This window comes from Hippocampus comes, unplaced genomic scaffold (genome assembly GCF_001891065.2).
Source record: "Hippocampus comes isolate QL1 unplaced genomic scaffold, H_comes_QL1_v1.1 scaffold953, whole genome shotgun sequence".
Lineage (NCBI taxonomy): Eukaryota > Metazoa > Chordata > Actinopteri > Syngnathiformes > Syngnathidae > Hippocampus > Hippocampus comes.
In genome coordinates this window covers 69,059-93,011 of record NW_017805989.1, presented here as the reverse complement: position 1 = coordinate 93,011, position 23,953 = coordinate 69,059, and the positions used below count along the sequence as shown (strand labels likewise).

At 44.1% G+C, this 23,953-nt stretch overlaps 1 protein-coding gene and 6 non-coding genes across 8 annotated transcripts; all 7 read right to left on the bottom strand.

The window, feature by feature from the left end:
• Positions 1-1,954: 1,954 nt before the first annotated feature.
• On the bottom strand, positions 1,955-22,512 carry cox10 (cytochrome c oxidase assembly factor heme A:farnesyltransferase COX10). Of its 2 annotated transcripts, none has more exons than XM_019891994.1 (7): positions 22,406-22,512; positions 14,791-14,933; positions 14,384-14,708; positions 14,181-14,305; positions 4,420-4,490; positions 2,770-3,002; positions 1,955-2,637 (listed from the first exon to the last, which is right to left on the bottom strand). In XM_019891994.1, exons 1-7 carry the CDS (start codon positions 22,434-22,436, stop codon positions 2,240-2,242), a joined length of 1,326 nt encoding a protein of 441 aa, XP_019747553.1. In that variant the 5' UTR covers positions 22,437-22,512; the 3' UTR covers positions 1,955-2,239. The 2 variants fall into 2 exon arrangements, with proteins under 2 accessions (XP_019747553.1, XP_019747554.1); XM_019891995.1 differs by lacking the exon at positions 22,406-22,512 and adding an exon at positions 15,911-16,044.
• Positions 17,974-18,046, bottom strand: trnar-ccu (transfer RNA arginine (anticodon CCU)). The gene has a single exon. It is a non-coding gene; the product is annotated as a tRNA-Arg (tRNA).
• Positions 18,163-18,235, bottom strand: trnar-ccu (transfer RNA arginine (anticodon CCU)). The gene has a single exon. It is a non-coding gene; the product is annotated as a tRNA-Arg (tRNA).
• trnar-ccu (transfer RNA arginine (anticodon CCU)) lies at positions 18,332-18,404 on the bottom strand. Its single transcript has one exon. It is a non-coding gene; the product is annotated as a tRNA-Arg (tRNA).
• trnar-ccu (transfer RNA arginine (anticodon CCU)) lies at positions 18,501-18,573 on the bottom strand. The gene has a single exon. It is a non-coding gene; the product is annotated as a tRNA-Arg (tRNA).
• On the bottom strand, positions 18,670-18,742 carry trnar-ccu (transfer RNA arginine (anticodon CCU)). Its single transcript has one exon. It is a non-coding gene; the product is annotated as a tRNA-Arg (tRNA).
• trnar-ccu (transfer RNA arginine (anticodon CCU)) lies at positions 18,832-18,904 on the bottom strand. Its single transcript has one exon. It is a non-coding gene; the product is annotated as a tRNA-Arg (tRNA).
• Positions 22,513-23,953: the final 1,441 nt, after the last annotated feature.

Genomic DNA, 23,953 nt, shown 5'->3' with positions numbered 1-23,953 from the left:
CAAAATTAGATTATTGAGAATGGGAATTATTTTACTTTTACATAAGTATTTTTGCAAAAGAAAAACATACAATCACTGGACAAAAAAAAAGGAGACACTTTTGGTATGTACTCACCATGCAGGCGAGCTTTGGTCCAGCCATGAGTGTTTGTGTGGAACCGCAGTTGGCTTTCTCATCAAAGTGTTGCAGGTCAAAGGACACATACGCAACAGTGTAAATTATGATTTTTTTTTTTTTTGCACCATTGAAAGCAAAAGGCAGAGCTGTAACCCCTAAATCAACTTTCAACTAAAAAAAAAAGGTACTACTACACGATACAATATGAAAATCACACTAGTGTTGAAACAAACAAGCTATCAAAAATATCAACATATTACCTTTCTATCTTGACATTTGAACGGTTTTAAAAAATGTGTTACTTGCTCATGTCATTTTTTTGTGTTGTCAAAAATAATTTTCTTTTCATCTAGGAAAGAATTTGTAGCACAAAAAAAAACAACTTAAAAGTATGACTGCTGAATTAAAATTTTTATTCCGGTCATAAAAAAACGACAGTTGTTTTTGCAATGAATCTTGAACATAACTGGAATCTACAATTTAAGAAATATATATATATATATATACACATGAAGTATATATATACTATGAGCAGAAAGATTATCATCATACAAAACAAACGTGAAGTGTTTTCCGTTTGATATCCCTATTTCATTGTAATTCAGCTTGTCACGTCAAGAGAAAGTGTAAAACTCTCACCAACAATTAAAAAAAGAACGCTGATGGTAGATTAACAATTTACCAAAGAGGCAAACTGAGAGGTTTTTCCATCAAAATATTTGACAATGTTGTTTTTATGTAATGTATTATGGGTATTACAGGATTCTTGGTTTCTCCACAGGATGCCGACATTCCTGTATTACTTACCTTCCAGTTAGCATGCGGCTAATAAAAGCTGAGCTATAATGTTGAGTTCCACACGGATGACAAAGAAGAAAAAAAGGCAAATAAATGTTTAGGCCAAGTTGAGTGACATCAGATCCCTGAGCAGGTCGGGTGTTTTTCCGTCTTCTTGTTCTTCGGATGAAACAGCTGGCCCGCTCAATCCCCTTTCACCCTCTCGGATAAAACTCCAGATCCGCTTGGGCACTTTACGAGGACGCCACAGCTCCGGCGGCCTTGGACAAAAAAAAAAAAAAAAAACTTGGACCACCCCCCCACTTCCCTTTACCACGTCCCAACCTTTTATGGCGGCGGGATGGGCAACGATAGCGATGTAACCAAACACCAAAAACTTGGCCCGACAGGGCGGAAAGGGGTGCTTGTGTTGACTAACAGGTGCCGGGGTAGTATTGTTAAATTAAGATGATTAAAATTTCAGCCAGTTGGGTGGGTGTTTTAAGCACTCTTTTCACATCTTTGTCTCTTCAAAACGCGATGAATCAACATTATGGTTTTATCCAATCTACACAATAAAAAACAGTGAAGGTGCATATGTGCTTGTTATGCGCAAAGGACTTAGATTTGGATCTCGAGTGACCAGCGTTGAGCATTTGAGCCCATCTGTTGAAGCACTGAGCAAACATGTGACCGCTGTTGGCCTCTGATGCGATCCGCTAGCTACTCACTGGTGATTTAAAAAGGCAGTCTTTTGAATAACTTCTTCTGCAAAGGACTATATGGATCTTAAACCACCCCGGTTGAGTCGATCTGTTGAATGGGGATTCCAAACAAATAAAGCATTGAAGTGATGATGCAGACTGCTTGATCAACTTCTTGTGCTTGCCACGAGCTAGTCTCTGGTAATTAAAAGGCGGTGGTTTCTTGAAGTGTTTTGAAAAAAGGACGACGGCTTGGATCGTGTTCGATGGTGCATTTCAGCGATTGCTGCCTCCTTGTGCATGCTGCCAGCTAAATCGGCGCCATATGTTTGCCACTTGTAATCAAAAGGTAGAGTGTTTTCACGTTTAACAGTGAAGTGGTTTTATTGTTTTTAACAAGATCATTTTCAACTGATTAAGGTCATATGACAGTTGATCATGATTAAATGTTAATGAAACATTTCCTGTACAGTTAAAGGTTTCAAGATGGCCTACCTTTGATGTGTGGGCTGCCTTGAGTTTGACATCCCCGCCTTATAAGAGAGGTAGTGCTTGGCCCCCATAAATAAATACATATTTACAGTGGAGACACTGAGGCCTTTTTGGGGTAAAAAAACGATGAATCCATCAAGTGATTGTGTTAGCTTGTGCTAGCGGGGTCATCGTCGCGAGGTTTCTTGCATGTGAGCGCAAGTAGCAGGAGCATGGGCAGGTGCCACAGGCTGCAGAAGAACAGCTTGCGGGCGCTGGCGCGGTCGGCCCGCCGGTAGAATCGGAAGGCGAGTAGAGTGATGTACGCGTTGATGGGCAGCGACACCAGTGGAAAGGTCCACGTGGTGACGCCCAACGCAGGCGCGGCGGCGGCGAGGCCCGCAAGTGCCGCGCTATGCCGCAGGGCAACGCGCCGGCACATTGCCGGGTGCGTGACCGACATCATGCGGTAGCCGCCGCGCGAGTAGTCCTCCCTCAGGTTCCAGCTGAGCGCGTTGAAGTGTGGGAACTGCCAACTGTATAGGATGCCACCCAGCAGCAGCGCACCTGCAGAGAGGAAGAGGCGGGGCTTGGTGTGTGACCAGACGCCACTGAATATGCTTGCTGCAAGGCATCCCATTCTGACACTTTCGATAGCAAAAACATAATTGGCAACATTCTCAAATGGTTGGTGGCTACCTGGGTCCAAGCAGCCCGTGGCGGCTGTCCAGCCCATGACAGGGGGTATGGCGCCCACCACGGAACCTGCCCACGTGTTGGCGATGGTGAGCCTCTTGAGCGGCGTGTAGCAACACGTGTAGAGCAAAATGTTGAGGGCTCCCAGGAAGCCCGTCAGAGGGTTGACGGCGTAGGTCAGCAGCGCCACGCCGGGCACGCCACACGCCAACGCGAAGGCGACGGCGTGAAGAGGGCTGAATACGATAGTAATGGAGAAAAAGAGGAGCGTCAGGTGAGTTAGTACCCCCGCCCACACACACACACACACACACACACACACACCCACCCCCCCACACACACACACACACACACACACACACACACACACACACACACACACACACACACACACACGAGAGTCAGCAAAGCGTCGCCAAACAGGAGGCTTAAAGGAAGCTCATCTGATAAGAGTTTTAGGCCGGAAACATCGACAACACGCTGAAGATCAAAACCAGAAGGCAGAAAAAAAAAGCCTTTAAACCGGATGAAGTCTTCCACATTCTCCTTTTCATCCCCTTCGCTCATATTGAAAGCAGCTCCACGTTTGCCGCGAGACCCTCCATAAATTAGAGAGTGCAGATTCACATCTTGATCAAACTGAGGAGCTTTCTTCTTCAAAATGAAACGCAAATTTGCTTTTTTTTTTTTTGTGGTGGCGGATGCATTAATGTAATTAGTGGTGTTTTGTGTGGCCTTAGTGGGGGGGCAGGCAAGTGGGCTGTGGATCAGTGGGCTTCAAGGAAGGGATGGGGGAATTGCGTCACACGGGCTGAGGTGGCTTTGATGATGTCACGTGGGCAACGTCAAAATAAACAAAAAATAATGCACAAATGAGACTTTGTTTAGCAGCCGCGAGGCAATGAGGATCCTGACGTGACATGGTTCCTCCTTTTGACAATGAACTGGTGCCAGTGATGTTTGGAGCCAGAGCCAAAATCAACACTTGTTCTTTGATTCCCCCCCCCCCCCAACAAAATCACTACTTGTGAGATAAGAGGGCACTTCTGCCATCTACAGACCAAAGAACCTCTGCTAATTTTTTTTCTTTTTGAATCGAGTTGCCAAGTGCCAAAATGACCAGCGGTTCCTTTACTATCAAACTCATACTTTCACAGTGCAAATTATTCACATTTTTCAAAAATACAATCGAACCTCTTTTCAACGTACCCCGTTTACGTTTTCATTCACATTTCAGAGTCCCAATTTCACGCAACTCATTTTCCATTTGCCAATTTTGCTGACAACAAACACCTTTATAACTTCGATTGAAGGAGCAGATTTTCGCCACCAAATAATGAAAAGGCCTTCGTTACAGCAAACAGTGGGAAGCTGACTGCCGCCGCGACCTTGCTTATGAACAAAATGTACATGTTCCGCTCCGTTGCCTAGCAACGCTACTGATCGACTCGTTTCATTGACATGTTTTTACATCTATTACTGTTCATACTGTATTATGCATCGTCGTTGGCGGCCATCTTATTGGAAATGGTTACGACGAACTAGTTAGAACATACAGATTGGTTTTGTCCCTCAAGGTACGTTGTAACGAGGTTCGACTGTAAGTAGCTGTGCGAGCCTCGCGGAAAACAACAACAAGTCAGAGGACGGTACCTGATCTGTCCTCGAACTAGTGGACGGTTCTTGGTTCGGTTCATGTTGGAGTCAAAAGGCACCTCAAAGTACTGCAGAGACAAACACAAAAGTGGAGAGTTGCATCGGACGCACCAACACTACACTGGGATGTGTGTGTATACAGTATACATATACAGCGGAAGTGGTACAACCCGTCACCCCCCCCGGCCCCCCTCTCCAAACAGCAGTCGGCGACTGTCACTTACGTTGACACAGTGCAGCCGTACTCTGCCTCTTCCAGCAACATTTATTTACATTCGGGCGACATGTCTTCAAGTGTTATTTTTAGTGCCGATAACCTCGAGAAGGGAGGACATGAAAGGTCAAGCTGTGAATTTGTGGAGGTGACCAGTTAAGAGTTTGCCTGTTTTACGGTCACTCGTCAAACTGCTGCTGCTACACTCCCCTGAAATGAAAAAGGCAGTATTCGAATGTAACTTGCCGTCTGTCGCCCATCTATCGAGTACACGTGGTTCAAAGTCGGTTGCGATCAAACAAAATGTAGACAGTTTGTCCTTGAAGTGCTCCCCGAATTGCCAAAATCTTTGATCCACAAACTTCCTGTGTCATTACGGGCCCTGAGTTCCGGAGCCTTTTTTTTTTTTTTTTTTTGGGAGGGTCTTCTCTTATACATACGCCCACTAAATATCACACCGTTAAACGAAACTGACTTCGGCGGGCTATATTTCCAAACAATTAAGTGGCATCAGGCTGCTTACAGCTCACCCTACACTCAAGTCTAAATGGCCTCAAGGTGGTAGGTGGAGGCTGTTGGGTGGGAGGTGATGCTGGTGATGTGTGTGAGTGTGTGTGTGAGTGTTGTGGGATACTCTGTGGAAAAACTACTTATACTCCCGTTTTATGGTCCGCTCTGGAGAACGCTTTAAAGTGCTCCCACGAGATTGGCAATGTGTGACTAAAACGCAAACACATGGGGTGCTTAAATACAGGAACTAGCTATTGTGCGCGCGCACGTGTGTGTTTGCTTTCCTCATAACGGCCGAGGACTAATGAAGAAAACAGATCAAGCGAGTGTGAATATCGACATAAAAAAAAAATGCCGACTCTTCTTTTAAAAGCTGCTGCCTGCAGACATTTTATCAACAGTGTGTACATCAGTCAGACGGTGCGTTTTTCAACGACCGTTTGACAACGTTCGGCATACGGCAGATTCCCGAGCTATTGCAGAAATAGCCAGGGCACTAAAATACATCACACACCCACAATGGTGGTGCTTTGAATGTTGCGTTCCGATCGCACAGCTGCATACGCGGCCGTGGGACCTGGCGGCCGGGGCGGAGGTGTTAATTCGATTTCCTGGGTCAGGAAATGCGTCGGGAGAGAAGCGTCGGAGCAGAACGGCTCTGAAACGAGGCCTCACGCGGGACAGTCGCCACTTAGATGTCCCGCGGACGACACCATCGGCTCGCTGACCAATCGTATTATCGCGACGTGAAACACAACAATGTTCGTGCTGGCCTGGAATAGCAGTTCACAGCGAACAAAAATTGATCAACTCCATGCAACGCAGATGTGATGCTAAAGCAAAACATTTGATGAATGAGGTTGTCAAAGAAAAGTGTCAACGGTCTCTCGAATGAACTCGATCAATATGAAGACAATGACAAAGTCAATCCACCATCTTTGCCGTCCTCTCCACTCTCTCTCTGTCCACTTTTGGACTTTTATTTCGTCATTAAAGCCAACCAAGCCCATCTGGTTCGCATCAGCCAGCCGCCCAGCCCATTTTCATTGTTTCCGCCCGACACCACCCCCACTGTGTGTCACACTGTAACTGTGACAGCGCTGGAATATTTGCTCCATTTGCGTGTTGGCAATTTCAATTTCAAGAATTCAACTTTGATGTTTCGAACTTTAAAATGATTTCGGAACAGTTTACTACCCCAGGAAAAGACTCAACTGCGGCGGGTGTCTTGCTGCATACGTGCACGTCTATGTACACTTAAAATTAATGTACACTTTTAAGTCGTCTTAAAACAAGCCATCAAAACAATGATGTCAGCGAAAAAAAAAAAAAAAAAAGCCAGAGCGAAGTCTGTTCTTTTAAAACGCACACCCCGTACACGTAATACACGCAAGTGTAATGACAATTACGTCGCAGACGAGGACAGAAAACAGGCGGCGCGGGAAGTTAAAAGAAGATCAGAAGATCCTTTGAGCTATTACATCTGAACGTGATCCAAGACCTCGCAGCAGAGGTCCATTGATAACAGACTGCGTGACGGACTCTTCCTACACGCGCGTGTCACAAAAGCTTTGAAGATAATAAGGATGTCCCTGAAAATTCCACAATTAAGTCATGACAAAAGTGATTTTTGTGACTCCCCCCCACCAGAGGAAGCATTATTTCTGTTGATACATTATGTCGATAAGTTCATGATGACGAAAAAAAATAAAACAAACAACGTGCTGTGAAAAAGAAATGTTTTACAGCTTGTTTGGTATCAAGAGAAAATAAAGTAAATCCCGGGGGGATTGAATTTGTTTCGAATAATGGCATTGTCATTTGCCTTTATTATTAGTGAAGGGGAAAACGTCGATTAGAATAGCTGGCCAAGTCAATTCTAACATCTGGGACCATTAACTCATTCACTGCCAAAATGACAGATATTATGCCGCAAGAATCCAGACATTCAATCCCAGGTACACATTTATTTATATTTAAAAAAATATTTTCACATGGTAGGATGAAGGGGCTCCTGAAAATGGCTGGCTGTAATTACCGGTACCATCATTTTGACAAGCGCGTTTATCAGTTCCAATACAAAATGGCTGTCTCCTATGCGATTTGCCTTTTTTTGTTTGTTTGTTTTGTTGTTGATGCACAATAGTTTTAACGTCAATGACAACATTTGAACAAAGTTTATTGTGGTGTGCTTTTTTTTCTTGTGTGTGTTGAAAACCAAGTGCTTTTTGTTTTTGTCTTTTTGGAACCACAAAGTTCAATTCCAAAGTTATTTGAACAATTAAACCACCGACAGTAAAGGCAGCGTGCGTGCACAAGAAAACTGCCACACAGCCGAGCAGCTGGAAGGCTTTGGCTCCCAGAAACATCCGGCGGTCCAAACACGGCGTTCCTATTGACTCGTTTGAAGCATGTGCAGGTGTTCAGGCCTACGGTAAACAAAACAATCGGGACAGCGTCGACGCTTGTCAGGACATCATCTGTTTGATGAGCCAAATCTACTGGAGAAAAGCGGCAACGGCTCTCAAAGGGGCCGCCTTGTTCAAGGCTTCGACTCTAAACGCGGGCCCCCTCTGATCGGCCGCTGCGCAAACAAGCACCAGAGAGATTTACTCAGATTAAGCAACTCGTGACAAGTCGCTTCAACGGTTCTGACGGGCGAGAACACGATGAACCCAAACAGACACTCGACGCAAAAACGGCAGAGAACAAGGCTGCATTGAGGTGATTTGAAAAGGGAGCTGCTGCTTCAACGGCAGATCAAACAGACCTAAACATTTACCGTCGGGAGAGGCTTGAGATCAATCAAATTAAGCTGCGATTTTTTTTTTTTTTTGTAACCGCTACTCCCATGCCAAGAGTGTGACTCCTGTGTCACCCGTAGCCGTCCCTGCCTAGTAGGAGTGTCATCTCGAATCATTTTTGACAGAAGCCTGACAGCTCATTTCGCCACCGAGGAAGCTAAATGCTCGCCGTCCCCCCTGTGGACACGCTGACGGGACGCCGACGATGCGCCATCTCCTTACAGAGGATCCATAAAACATCAAAACTCATGAATGAATCATGAAGTCTGCGGACGGTCTCGCGATGAACAAAAAGAATTCTTCAGGTGAAAAGTCAACAATTTTTCCGAGTCGAAATTAATATTATTGAATGGCAGCACCATCGGCCAATTAATAGCTATTTGCGTTCCCTTAGCATGTCGTGTTTTTATCTACAAAGCGTCGGCCGTGAGGCCTTTAGTGCCTGCACTCCTCTCGGATATCCGTAAAAAGAGAAGCAGCTGCCGACAGAACATCTAAACACTCAGCTGCACCCCGAGACAGTTGAGAGCCTTTCGTACCGCACGTCGCGTACACCTGCGTAGTTTATGTCCACGAAAACACACACATTCTTCAACCGGGTGATTTGACACGTTGGGGATAGCGGACGGGTCCAAGACTGCACGCGAATCGCATCGAAACGCCCTCGTTTGCCAGGCTGAGACCGGAAAACTCCGAATGGCCAAGGAATTTGCTCCTTCTGGCACGGCCCACATGTTTGGACTGGAGAGGGAAAAAGTCAGCGCATCAGCAGCGACAGCTTTTGAGTGTGCGCCGTAAAATGATGCCAAACCACGTTCCACAAATCCAGCCCAATAGTAAAAATGATGAGACCGTTAAAGGGTTGAGCTGAATATTTTATTTTATTTTTTAAGGGTGCCGTTATTATTTTGACTGTAAATCACAAGTTATGATTTAACGTCTGTCATGGTCATAATCTGTGTGTGGCTTGAAATGAAACCCAATAAATTCCAACAGTTTTCGCTTGCATTTTATATGGTATTGGGGGGGGGGGGGAGTATCCAAACCATCAAAAGGCCACAGTCATCCTTTAAAAAAAAAGAAAATTGAGACATTGTAAATACTGGTTTAGAACTTAGTGTGACGAGATCAGCATGAGCCAGACACTAAACTAACAACAAAATGTATTTCACAAGAGGGTCATAGTTGCACTGCCCACGTAAAAATTGGGACATTGTAAATACTGTTTTAGAATTTCGTGTGACGAGATCAGCATGAGCCAAATGTGGCCTTCAAAAAGGTATTAAAGCATCGTAAATGTGTCTTCATTCAGCTAGAAGGTAAAATAATTACAAAAATAAAATTGACAGAGTATTTTGGTCATTTAGCGAACGCTGTCAGTCAAGCAGCATCGTATCAGCGGATCCGTTGTCACTTGGCCCTTGACTCTGCCATTCAAACGCCTGAGAAATTACACGAACAAAATTCTCCATCAAGAAAATAAAAAGCATCCAAGTTGTGTTTTGCACTTGCTTTTCTTCCGATCCCGCTTTCACCCAGAATTGGTGACTCAGAGCTAGCAGCAATACAAACGGTCACGTGCATAATCTGGGTAGACAAATATTTCAATAGAAACACAAAAACGGACATGCTGAAATTCACGTTTGCGTGTCATGCACGAACAAGAACTATTCTTAGTGCAACAGAACTGACAGAAACGATGATAAGACACGCTCGGTATGCGTAACACACTGCGACATAATTTATTCCCCGCGGTCGGCGACATCACACAAAAATAGAAGTTCTATTATTTTAAGCCTCACGCCAAAAACTTTCCTTATGTGATTGACTGGATATAAAAACAAAGATTGCCTTGATCAGATGGAAGAGGGGGTGGAAAGACGAATGTTCTAATTTTAGTCTATTTTCTTTTTCGACAAAATCTCCATCCTGCTGGCTATATTTCCACAAGTGAAGCAAGCGCTCCTCAGCAGGGCTGTCATTAATTGCCCGACTAACATGAGGAGACTCGAGCACTTCACCGCGTCCTGTACTCTTGCGGTTAATCGAGAGTGCGCCAGCTGAACCGCTGCCAGGCCCTTCATGCCGATCGGAGCGTCGCAGTCGCTAACGGCGGCGGTCAGGAGGTCGGAGAATCTGCCTGGGCCCATAGCAACCGTGTCATATTTCGAGGGATTTGATTGCCTTGGTCCGACGGGGCGTGTTGAGAAAATTCATGATTGTCCCGACGAAAATAGGGCGAGGACAAAATACTGCGTCTATATCTTGGTATATCGTCGTCGACCAAATGCTTTTAACCAAATCCACACAAGAGCAGTCAGCCCGAAGGGCCGCTATTACCCTTGAAGGGGCTTCTCCGGCCCACTTACGCACAAATTACAGGGCAACCTTTAAGAGATAATAGGAAAAAGGAGCATCACGTGTGTTGGAAACCACAATATACAGTCAGATCTTAGCACAAACACACACGGGGTAACTATTTCATCCACAGAAGCAACACAAACAAAGCGTTCCACGCCCTCCTCTGTGGACACACGCGCGCACGCACTGCTCTTGCAACACGATTACAGCCGAGTGGGAGGACAATGAATGGCAACCTCGACTAGAATAACCAACGTGTGTTAAAAGCACTGATGTGCACGGTGAGCTCGGCGTGTAGGCAGGTAAATGACCCTTGAATTGTATCCAAAGGGGTCGAAAAAAATTTAATAATAACAAATGTCAGGTTATTTTTGCACAGGAGACGTGGTGAAATTGAATGCATGATTAAACCGAGAACAAGGGCTAATTGCATAAATGGAGCATGCCAAACTTGGATGCAGCGCACTTTGATTTTCCTGAAGTGAAATGCTGGAAATGAGCGTGTGCTGTTGTCTCGCGGGCATCGCTTGCACGAGCAGGTCTGCTTTTGTCAATTATTCACACGTTTTAGAGCCGCTGCTTCCCTTAGGTTGACCTGCCTTTAAACAAAAAAAAAAAAAAAAAAAAAAGCGGGGCGGGAGTTGAAATGCAACTGTATGCAAATGCGTACATAAAATGAAGATGACCCAAATATTAGCATTCCGCATAAAATTCGTTCTTTATCTTCCGTAAAATCACAAGAGCACCTATTTCTCGAACCATAACGCAGAGCTTAATCGCAGCCCCCCCCCAAAAAAAAAACGCAAATACAAGACTTTGAATGACTGTACACTACAAACTCTAGGAGAATCTGAAAGACCTCTGAAAATGGCTGCTGCTACATAAATGTTTTTGATTATTTTGTGGATCGACTCATGATATGCTAAATTTAGGGAAAAAAAAGAATTATCAGGCCTTACAATGAGACAGCAAAGCATTTTTCTTTTACTCATAATTTAAAAACATCAAAACAACCTGCAAGGACGACACAAATACAGCTCAAAAGCCTGACACATGCAGTAAAATACGCCGACAATCTGTCAAAGTTCTCAAATGTCACCTTCATTTCTTTTTTTTTTCCATTACCCGCTGAAAAGACAGCAAAAGACAACAAACACAGCACGACGCGTTCCCGCTTTGTTTCGGGACATTTACTCAGCTGCTGCCAAAAACGGCAGCAGAGGTGCCGAAAGGTACACTGGTGTTAGGCGCCGCTCAGCGGGGCCGTTCCCCCTTCTGACTCAAGTCTGGCTTGCGTCGGCATTTCAGACGAGAGGCCCGTAATCACAGTGTTTTTGTCCTTAAATAAAAGGCCAATCACCGAGGCGGGACAAGAGGCCTCCACCTGTCTGTAAAGCTTCCCAGCGGAAGCAGAGCACATGACGGTGACGCATTTGCCCTAACAAGCTTGCGGCCAACCATCTTGACAGGAAATAATGACACGCTGAGGTCATCTTTCGTGACATCGACCTTTATCTGTGTAGCAAAGACGGGATTATTTGTGTCAAGTCATTTTCAGCCATGTCAATCGAATCTGCCCTGGGTTGACAGAAAAAAACTATTATTGGTATTTAGTAATCCAGTTTAATGCATCAAAAATGGTCGGCAAGCTGTTGAAAACCACATCAGAGGAAAAAAGTCATCTCCATGAAAATAACTTGCTGAATGGATGCTAGTTAAACGGTGTAACTCATTAACATCTTGCCCATGACGTCCAATTAGCGGTGCCCTTGCTCATATGGTACTGCAGCTAACCCTTTCCCTTGCTGCGGGCGCTTATTTTGAATTTTATTTTTTTTTGTCTTTATCAGAGCACAGCATCTGTCTGGCATCTGAGGCTGCGGGAGTTCAAATGGACACAAGACAAAAAAGGCTTTAAATAAATTAAGCCTAAAACAAGGCGGCCTCGTTAAATATTCATCCGCAATGGGAGGGAGGCCTTCGAGGAGTCCTCTTTGCACGGCAATTAGAACAAAAAAAAGGACTCTCCGTGCGTCCTCGATGAAGCCGCGAGCATCAAAAGGTGTTCCGAGTCAAAGATCAGCGAGCTCTTTTGTTTTAGATATGCTCGAGGAAAACACCGTCTTAAGCGCGGCATCTGCGCAAGGAAGCAAACGCCTCGGAATTGAGTCGGCCATTTGGCGAATATGTCGCATGTTCTTGACCTTTAAAGCTTAACCCGCCCCAACCCCCTCCCTTGCAATGGAAAGATGTCCTTAAGCCAAAACAAAAGATGGCCACCGCTATGTGCAACGCCCACACAACGCTGCGTGTTATTACATTCTGGAGGCCATTTGGAGAAATTGTCTGAAAGCAGCGATACATTGCCCGTGGCTTTGTTGGTACCAAAGGCAGCCGCAACAGGTTCCAGTGACCACAGCGACGCACTTTTACAGTAACAATGCCATTGGTGATAATGGTGGCTGCGATCATAAAAAAACAAAAAAACAAAAAGTGTCATTACGAGATGGTCACGAAGTAGAGAACGATAATAAGAGCAGTCATTGTGGTACCTCAACACTCGCTATTCTTATATCCGTGGACACCGTGACAACTGCTCCAATGAAAGGACTCCCTGTCGAGACGATGGCACTGCCCAAAAGGCAGAAAAGCAGCAGCGTAAATAATGCACGCTTGAACAGAAACACAGTTTAGAGTGGCCAGGCAGCGGGGGCTTAAGGGGGCTCGCTCGTACATGCGCGCCGGGCCTCGCGGCGGGAGACGACGCGCAGACACAAAAGAAAACAGGAAAAGAGAAATGACACAAGACGAGCCCGCTCCAACGCGCACCAAAGCAAACACAGCGAGACTGACTCGGTTTGGAATTACACGGCGGGGGTGCCCTTACACGTCCCCCACCTCGAGGGTCTATTAGACACCGGCTTGAAACTCTGGTCTAACTCAATTATCCAATTAGCTCACGTCGCAGCCAGACTGCAAGGTGACGACGGCCGGAACACCTGCAGCGGCCAAACTCACGTTGTAGGGCAACATCATCCGCACCAGAGCTGTGCGATTCTTTCCACCCACGAAAATAGAGAAGTTCTGTGGCCAAAGCATTACAGATGGGATTCTTGATAGCTACATTTGTCCTGAGGAAAAAAAACAAACCAAAAAAAAAAGGCATGGGAAAAGAAAAATTCTCCTTTGAATGCCTTCCAAAAACAAATCAGTGTGACAAAATGTTATTGCAAGGAAAAAAAAAAAAAAAACATACAAACGTCGGAATATATTTTACGGTTTCTTATATATCTCGGATTGCTGAAACCATTTTCAATTAATTCATTTCATACTATACCCTTTCCGATTCATTCGAACATTATTTTCACTGACGAAGTCTTTTTCGCGATTCTCACACACCCTGAAAAAATTAAACCTCACATTAACATTGCTTGACAAGTGAAATAATTTAAAGCATGACGACAACTCAGAAGCCGACGGAAAAACGATTGTGCAGTTCATCATTTCATTTTTAAAATTAAGTTTACTTTTATTTGCCAGGACCATTTGTTTTATAACTGTTTTTAGCCGTTTCCACATATGCGTCCTTATGATTAGATGGTTTTTACATTCATGATTTTAAAACATGTTTTAAAACCAGTTTGGCTTCAGGAGAAAATATAGCACATTACAGAAAATATAAAAATCCAAACTTGTGAGTGTGATTTGCTTTTATAATAAGCAAATGGTAAAAAAAGGAAAAATTAATCAGATTTTTGCGGAGGATAAAAAAAAAAAAATAAAAATGGACATTTTATTTTAAGGCCCTATCACCCATACCTATCTGTATGATAATGCACAATAGGCTTGTTGCATTCATACAAGCTCACCTGGTTAATGGAATTGGCGGCACCGGAGGCGAGTCCTGTCCCCAGACATGTTGCAAAGAAGATGGCAGGATCAAAGGCCACTGGCGCCATGGCATAACCAGCCGCCGCCGTCGTGACCACAAGTGCTGAAAAGCAAAGCATCATTTGACCTCGTACATAGCGAACATGTATTTCCAATCGTTTGGCCGTCGACAGTCTCCTACCCGTGAGTTTGATTTTGGTGAGTCGAGCATAGATATCAGGGAGGTCACCCACTTCCACTTTCAGTGGCTTCCACTGTCCGTCCAGACGCGCCTCTCGTGCCTCATCCGTCTCCACCTGCAAGTGCGGTGTCTCGTCCGACGTCGTCATATTGTTGGATGTTTCCCGAGCCACCGCCGAGGTCGATACTTCCTCCACCGCGGGCTCAATGGTCGGGATTCTCTGGACCCGATTCTCATCGCGGTCGTTCTCGTCCACGTCGGCAAGCGCTGCTGCCCGCTTGGGGACGGCACGCTGCTTAAGCGCACTCAGGTTCTTTGTCACATACTGAGAAGAAAGAGGAAGAAAAATCTAATAATATTGATTCATGTATCCATCCAAAGTAATGATTGTGCCTACAAAGAGTTACCTGGCGTTTGAGGAAGTTGAGGTGCTGATAGGTCATCCAGTGTGACGGATCTCTCCTGTGCAGTAGAACGAGGCCGTGGGCTGTCTGCTTGCATCGGGGACCACATCCCAACAGTTTCTGCTTTAAGCTGACACCAAACAAACCTATGATACAAAAACCAGCACAGTTCTTAGTCCTTATATGAGGGATGGGCAAATTACATGATAAAAATAATCAATATGAGTTTATTTTTAAGGGCATTTAAAAAAAACATTCTGAGGCTTCCATAGTGCACGCCCTCCACCGCCTCGGTACCATTTAGAACATAGCTACAAGCAAAAGTGGGGCTAATTTACACAATCACTGCTAGTGATTTGCTGCCCATACTTAGCAAGTTTTCAAACTACATTAATTGCAATCACCGAGGCAATCACTCTAAAAATTGCCAAAACGCATGGGTTACGGTTGGTAATATTTCGGAGCAATACATTTTCAGTCAATACTACTGCCATTGCAAAATACGCAAGTTTACCATTATCCAACGTCTGGCAATAATTCATACTGGCAGTAGTTCAATGGTTGAGACTTTGGCTTTGGAATTGAAGGCTCAAAGTTTAAAAGTCGCACTCCCATCGAATGTAAAACTGCAACCCGTTGTTGAGTAAATGTGTGCCTGCTTTCAGGCACTTAAAACCAACCACTCAGCGCAAGAGATGCAGCACTCTTTGCCTTCACTCTGAAATCCCTCCTTGCATGCCTCCATATGTGTGAGATGTTTCTGAGTTTGGTGCATAACAAAAAATTACAGCTGAACGCTTATTGAACATCCCTTGGATCAATATTTTGCTGGAAGCCCGTAGAAAAACAATCATTAGCTTACTTAACGCGACTTATCATTCACAAAGAGCAATAAAACCCTGCCAATGTTACAGATCAGCCTATGTTTAATAAACATAAGGCAATGCAGAAGCGGACGACCTCATCAAAAAGGTCAAATCACAGACAAGCAAAACATTCTTCATCGGGCAAACTAGCTTAGCTACCTCGCCGGTAGCCTCGTTGTTTTTAAGCATGCGCGAGTTCAAAATGTCAACAAGGAAAGCAAGATGCAGCGGCGCAGTCCGCGTTCGAAAGCCGTTACCTGTAAGACGGCTACATTGCGTCTTATACATGTTCTTTCGTCAGGGGAAAAACAGCTTTCTTCCTGATCTCCTTCACATGTAGTGAGCCGCCATTTTGACCTCGGGATGTGGCGGTGACAAGTCTTTCCGGGGCAGACAACAACACGTGACCAAAAAATGTTAATAATAATGATTTGAAACATACAAAAAAAAAAAAAACCTCAAATGCAACGTTAAGTTGTTGCGAACCTCCATTTCATGTACGTTATTCTTTTGTATATGTTGACTTCTGTTGGAACAGACAAAAGCACCAATGTTTTATTACTTTTTCTCCATGAGGTGGACGTCAACAACAGATGGGTTACATGAAGTGGAAAAGCGCTAAAAATGGATAGTTTGTGAGGGCACTTTCCACCCTAGATGCCTTTTGCATTTATCTAACCTCCCGGAGGTGGTCTCAGCATGGCTTCTGTCTACCCACTCTTTCACTGCTTCTTGGAAGAAAAAAATGGCTATAAACGTTCACACAAAAGAACCACATAATGATTGGTGAGTGGATACGTGGTTTGTTGAATCAAAGAAAGTTGAGATTTCATTTTAAAAAATGGAAGACCAATCATAAGTCTCCGTCACAGGTAGCGAGCCGCCATTTTGACCTCGGGATGTGGCGGTGACAAGTATTTCCGGGGCAGACAACAACACGTGACCAAAAATGTTAATAATAATGATTTAAAACATACAAAAAAAAAAAAAAAACTCAAATGCAACGTTAAGTTGTTGCGAACCTCCATTTCATGTACATTATTCTTTTGTATATGTTGACTTCTGTTGGAACAGACAAAAGCACCAATGTTTTATTACTTTTTCTCCATGAGGTGGATGTCAACAACAGATGGGTTACATGAAGTGGAAAAGCGCTAAAAATGGATAGTTTGTGAGGGCACTTTCCACCCTAGATGCCTTTTGCATTTATCTAACCTCCCGGAGGTGGTCTCAGCATGGCTTCTGTCTACCCACTCTTTCACTGCTTCTTGGAAGAAAAAAATGGCTATAAACGTTCACACAAAAGAACCACATAATGATTGGTGAGTGGATACGTGGTTTGTTGAATCAAAGAAAGTTGAGATTTCATTTTAAAAAATGGAAGACCAATCATAAAGCAGATTCACAATGCAGTGCACAAGGTCTTCTGACTAACACACAAAGCACTGTCACACTTGCACATGACCAACACTGATGAGCCTGCCATTGTGATCCCAAACATATAAAAAGTACAAAAATCATCTTCGGCATGCTGTTTCACCAAGGCACCCAAAAAGAAAGAAAAAAAAAAGCTTCTGATCAAACCCTATTTTAAACCCATAAAATGTCTGAAAACCCTGATTTGACAAACTAGTTCTTTAATTCATTGCCCTGTCTTTAAATCTTCACCCAAAATTGAAACCCTAATTTACAACGCAAACCTTGGCTTCAAATTTAACATGAAGTTCTAACCCTAGCTGGAAAACCTAAATTTTTAAAATCCTAACCGTTGTTCGAAACCGTAACTTGAAACCAATATTTGAAACCCTTATGCTGTGCATTCATATATTTTGCCTCCAGACTTGACTCGATTTGAGCGGAATGTCCACTGATCCAAAAAACTGAGCATCTATAATGAGACCCCCGTTTCCACCACTCCAATAAAATGGCTTCATGGAATAACAGAGACTCCCCACTACTCATATCTGTCATTGCCCCATTTCACCCAGCCTGATTTACAATCGGCCCCACAGGCTTGCAGTGTTATCATTAATCCCAGAAGAACAAGCGTCGGAATGGCGACAGAGTAGGAAGGAGACAGTGCCGCATAACTCCCGAGCAGAAACAGATGCGCCAGCGCTGTCCTGTTTGTAATTGATTTTCAAGGGTGACTCTTGGTGTCTAACGAGGCTACGGCTGGCGCCCTGTTGCTCATCGAGTACAGGGCTTGTGAGTGGCGACAAACAGATGTTGTGGTAAAATCAACCCGAAACAGCCGAAGTTTTTTTTTTTTTGAGAAAGTTTTTCTTCATGGTACCCAACAACCGCAAGGAAAAGCCAACACCCCAGATGGGACTTGAACCCACAATCCCTGGCTTAGGAGGCCAGTGCCTTATCCATTAGGCCACTGGGGCACACAAATTTACAAAAATTTGAATAAAATCCAACCGAAACAGCCGACGTTTTTTTTTTTTTTTTTTTTTGAGAAAGTTTTTCTTCATGGTACCCAACAACCGCAAGGAAAAGCCAACACCCCAGATGGGACTTGAACCCACAATCCCCGGCTTAGGAGGCCAGTGCCTTATCCATTCGGCCACTGGGGCACACAAATTGACAAAAAGTTGAATAAAATCCAACCGAAACCGCCCAAGTTTTTTTCATCTTTTTTTTAATGGTACCCAACAACAAGGAAAAGCAAACACCCGAGATGGGACTTGAACCCACAATCCCCGGCTTAGGAGGCCAGTGCCTTATCCATTCGGCCACTGGGGCACACAAATTGACAAAAAGTTGAATAAAATCCAACCGAAACCGCCCAAGTTTTTTTCATCTTTTTTTTAATGGTACCCAACAACAAGGAAAAGCAAACACCCGAGATGGGACTTGAACCCACAATCCCCGGCTTAGGAGGCCAGTGCCTTATCCATTCGGCCACTGGGGCACACAAATTGACAAAAAGTTGAATAAAATCCAACCGAAACCGCCCAAGTTTTTTTCATCTTTTTTTTAATGGTACCCAACAACAAGGAAAAGCAAACACCCCAGATGGGACTTGAACCCACAATCCCCGGCTTAGGAGGCCAGTGCCTTATCCATTAGCCCACTGGGGCACAAAAACTGAGAAATATACTAATAAAATCCAACCGAAACAGCCCAATTTTTTTTTTTTTTACGGTACCCAACACCAAGGAAAAGCCAACACCCCAGATGGGACTTGAACCCACAATCACTGGCTTAGGAAGCCAGTGCCTTATCCATTAGGCCACTGGGGCACAAAAACTCACAAATATATTAATAAAATGCAACTGAAACAGACTTTTTTATTTTTTTATTTTTTTTTTTTAACAGTACCCAACAAGAACAAAAAGCCAACACCCTCGATGAGACTTGAACACACAATCCTAGACTTCGGAAGACTGTGCCTTATCCATTAGCCCACTGGCACAAACAGAAGGGAACATGGTTCCTGTGAACATAGTCATCATGGATATTTTGGAGCCAATGAACCCTCAGCTGCCAGGCTGATACCAAGCGCCTCTCAACGGATCGCAGGTATTCTCATGACCCTGACGTTCACCAGCATTTATGCGCTATCTCTGCGGCTAAGCTTCTCATTGGTCACGGCTCATCCATCAAACGGAGAAGCCCCCTTTCACCTTCGCCCACACGCAAGCATGGGAGATGAGTGGGCCTTGTGGGGTGGACTCCCAAAAGACCAGAAAACTGCTTTGAGACAGGAGGTAGGTTTGTCTGCGGTCTTTGGTTTGTGGTTTCACACACAGCGGCCGGGGTTGCTGCATCATAAACAAAAGTGTGCGCGCTCAAAAGGACCACATCCAATTCTCGGCAGCCACCGGGAATAATAAGTCGCGTCAACCCTGTCGTAAATCTCCCGAGTGTGGTGGCGGTAGCTTTCCACCTAGGTGAGAGTAAATAGGCCTCGCTCAGTCGCACTTGCCTCCCTCTCGTAAATTCTGTGTTGGCTTTGCGGGTTTGCTTTCCTCCCAGTAGAGGGGTGCGCTACTTTTGAAACCCTAAACCAGACTTGAAAACCCTCATTTGAAACCTTGTCTTGCAACAGAAACCTGATTTGAAACTCTGCCTTTACCTTGGAACCCTGACTGAAACACAAACCGCGGCTTGAAATCTTTACCCCGAGTTGAAGGCGGTGGACTGGAATCATAAGAAGTCAATCTGCAAATGGACTATGACCTCCACCTGAACTACAGAAACTTGGAGGCAATTTATTTACAAAGTAATTTTTTTAACCATCTTTGTAACCCAATTGATCAATTATTTGGCTGGATGAAATATTTATCCATAGAGGACAGATTTAAGGGAAAATCCGCAAAGGATCAAGTTCAGCAAGCCGTGTCCGTCAAAAGGTCAAATGAAATCCCGGGCCGGGCCCGGCGAATCAATGATTGCAAAAGCAGACATTAGGAGACAATTCCTGGAGAAGACTCCGCTCCCTCCGCTCTGTCCGACGTTTATGGCTTCACGGGACGAATAATGTCCCATTGACCTAATCATAACCCATAACCTAATCCGGCTGTGTACTTCTCAACCTGCTATAAATCCACTTTACATTGCCAGGAATCTGCATCTCCATCTAAATCGAACCCAATTGACTTTTAAACTTGAGGAATGACAAGAAAACCGCATCATAAAACCTTGAAATATTCTTACTCGCTGATGTTTTCACTGAAGAAGCATGTTTCTTTTTTGCACTATTCCTCCTCCCTCTCCTGTTGCATCCCGATGAAGGCCTTTTATCGTGATCGCTCTGCCATACAAGCGTCTGGAAGCTCAACTATTTTGGGCTTTTTATTTCCCTTTTTGTGTTTAAATGCTGGAAGACGTTCCCCCTCGTCCACGCACTCCATTGCTGTGCTCCGCCCACATGCCTGGACAAAAACTCAAATCTCTCATGATTTAGCGTCGCTGTCTGTCTAGTATGTTGGTTATGTGAGCCAAGGGACATATTTACTATCAGGATAATGTCATAGCACACCACCAAACAAAAAAATGCCACAGAAAGTATACAGTAGGATTTTATAGAATGGGATAAGCAATCAAACAATTACAAAAAGGAAAAAACATTCTCAAGGCGCTGCAGTTGGCTAAAACTCACGCCCCGAAGCTCAATTGCCGCCAAAGAGGTATGTGTCCTTGAGACTTTTTTTTTTGGTGGGGCTACTTTTGGGAAACAAGACGATTGAATGTCATGGTCATAAATTAAACTGACTTTGGGGACTGAATTTTGATCGTTTTCATGAAACTTTAGATTCCAAGTTTACTTTGACTCCAGGGATGGATACGAACCATTTCATCTTAAACACCCCCAACACACACACACACACACACATAATTGTTTCTCGCTCTTTGTCTTTCAAAAGACCTCTGGGCTCTTTACTGAAGCCTGTAAGTTTTCATTGGGCGGAATTCCATCATTGTTTACGACACAGCGCCAATCCCGACGTGATTCCTCGTTACGGACATTCAGCACATGGTTTTCTGTGATGTGGCTTTGTGTGAAGTGTGTGTGTGTGTGTGTGTGTGTGTGTGTATGTGTGTGTGTGTGTGTGTGTAAGGTTGAGAACTGGTTGGAGAACAGAAAGGGTTGGAAACTTGAGTCAGTGAGATTCATGAAGGCCTTCTTTCATGTACCCCCTTCTCGTCCACCCCCCGACTGAAATTGTGCTTCTTTATGCCAAATGTTTTCTGCCGGTCGTTGGGAATGTTTGACCGTCCTTTCGGCGGGGTGCTTTTGTTGTGCCACCCATTTCAATCATCAGTCCAAACTCATCCAAAACAAAGGTACTTTATATGCTATAACTTCCTCGGAATGTCGCCTTATTTTTATTTTTTTTTCATTTGGTCACAACTTTGTCGGACAAGTGGCACATGGAAAAGTCATCATCTGGCACTTGCGGCATAAGTCACAGAGGCGGAAGACGAAAGGGGGTGGGAAAAAGATGGACATTCCGTCCGCTCCGGAATGCCGGGATACTTTACAGGGCTGTTGTGACGGTCACCACACGTGTGGTGTGTTTTAACCGCCGCCACTCCCGTCAAAACAAGAAACTGGCTCTGTCTGTTTTGAGCTCGACATCCGGAGACTTCGAGAGGAGATACAGTGCCTGTTTGTGTGAACGTGCGTGTGCGTGTGTGTGTGGGGTGAGGATTACGGATGCATTTCCAAAATTCTGTATGTCAACAAATAACAGGAAGGAGAGGTCATGCATCGTGTTCACATGCATCAATGCGGGCCTTGTGCAACTAATGCAAATGTAAGTAATACGAGTATGTGCCTTCTGGTTTTACGGCATTGCTGGGAGATACGGCCTTCAAAATAAAAGCTCTGAATATTTTCAATGTTGTATTTTATTTCTAGTCATCAAACTTCGCTGCCATCTTTCGCCCACACACACTTTCGAAAAACAGAAGAACGAGCCTTTGGCACCGTGTGCTGATGTATTACATCAATGGAGCGTCTCGACAATAAATTTGATAGTCTCTCCCCTTTGCTTTTTGAACATTAGCACTGCGCTACCTGTACGAAATAAACACGTCAGCAATCAAACGCTTTCAGAAGGGATTCCGTGAGTGCGTGTATATTTTCTCCCGAAAAGGAAAACACAGAATAATGTTGGGATTGCCGTGTAAATGACAAGTAATAAGTGGCTTTGGGGTAGAAGAATGAAGCCCAATGTGTGCTGTGATGGATGCAGGAAATGGATAGTTAGAGTTGAAATTAGGGCACAGCTCACCCACATTTGTAGAGATTAGCCTTCTGAACATCTGACGCTCTCTTTCATCGTTTCGAGACGTTGAGGAAATGAGGGAACGAAGAGTCGGTCGAGGACATACGTGCTGAAGAAAAAAAAAAAACATCATGATAACTCGCAACTTGGGATAAACAATGAATCGATTTGATACATTGATTTGAATTTGCCAAGACTATTTCATTCATGGTTTGTTTGTGACTTTCGTAGCTTAAAGCGCGTCCACTCTTCCACGCGTTGCTTGCACTAACAACATGGCTGCGATGAGAGTGGAGCGAGTTTAAGGAAGCACAGTCAGAAGAAATAAAGGAAATCTCAGAAGAATTAAGCAAGAGAGATCAGGACTTGTTATGAATAATTTCACTTTCATTTATTTCCTTCAGTAAAGGACAACAAGTTGATTAAATATTATAATTTTTTTAATTTTTATTTTAAAGGGATTTTTTTTTTCCCAAGGCCATATTTCCAACGCTCCTTCAGCGCTGAATCATCACTTTTATTATTGTCATTAACAAAATGAGAGCTGATCAATATTTTTATGGACACTTAACGACAGAGAACATTTGGCAGATTAAAATGGAGAGATTTTCTTTGGCGGGCACCAAAATCGTCCATGCTCGAAGCAAATGAAAATTTTGCAGCAATTCCGCTTTTACTTTCAGGCATCACAGTAACACTGAAATGACAGTCATAGAAGAATGCGAGATATGGCCAAAATTGCCTGCACATCCTCGGCATTTGCTCTGGATATTGATCACGCTGACCAGCGTTAAGCGTCGTCTCACACGCCTCATGAATAACCTCGTCCGCTTTTCCTCATGTTTAATTCATCTGCGGGGAAGCCGTCCACATGTGCGCTAACTGCCCACCGCCCGTCGCTTTTATTGGAATTTTATCGCCGCTCAGAGATAAAAGCGCAGCAGTGTGTGTTCCCGGCGCGATCATTAAAAGGAAACAAGTGCGTCAGCAGCGGACGGCCTGCAATTTCTCCATCACGATCATCTTCGATTAGACTTAATTGGATTATGTCAACACGCTAGCGTATTGTTTATGCAACAGCAGCCTAGTAAAAAAATGCTATATTTTGTGTTGGAGAAGCTTTATGCACAGATGACAACGTTGTTTCAGCATATAAAATAACGACAGGCCACTTGGTGACAAAAATCCACAAACTTCTTCCACTCGATTTAGTGTTCATGCGCAGACATTTTCAACAACAACGGCATCTTGTCTTGGGGCTGCTTTGCTACTCCATTACTATCATCAATGGATGCTGAATCCAAAATTCCTTTTAACTAGTGTGCAGGTCTGCTTTGCAACTACAGTTGAAGTTATTGCTGCCAAAAGAGGCTTAACCACTTATTAAATCCAAAAGGCTCACATACTTATCCTACCCAGCACAGTGATGTTCACAAGTCGTGCTCTGTCAAAACATGGAAACATGTACAGTAATTGCCTGTGTGGTGTCCGTTTAAGAAAATAGTGTTTGTGGCGAATTACGTGAACACCGGATCATATTTTTTAATGATTTCC

Coding starts and splice junctions, on each gene's coding strand:
- cox10 (XM_019891994.1), bottom strand. CDS start 22,436: ATGTTCAGAAGGCTAATCTCTACAAATGTGG. Junction 14,709..14,790: donor TCAACTTCCTCAAACGCCAG/GTAACTCTTTGT, acceptor CTTTCTTCTCAG/TATGTGACAAAGAACCTGAG. Junction 4,491..14,180: donor CCGCCAATTCCATTAACCAG/GTGAGCTTGTAT, acceptor TTGTCTCTGCAG/TACTTTGAGGTGCCTTTTGA.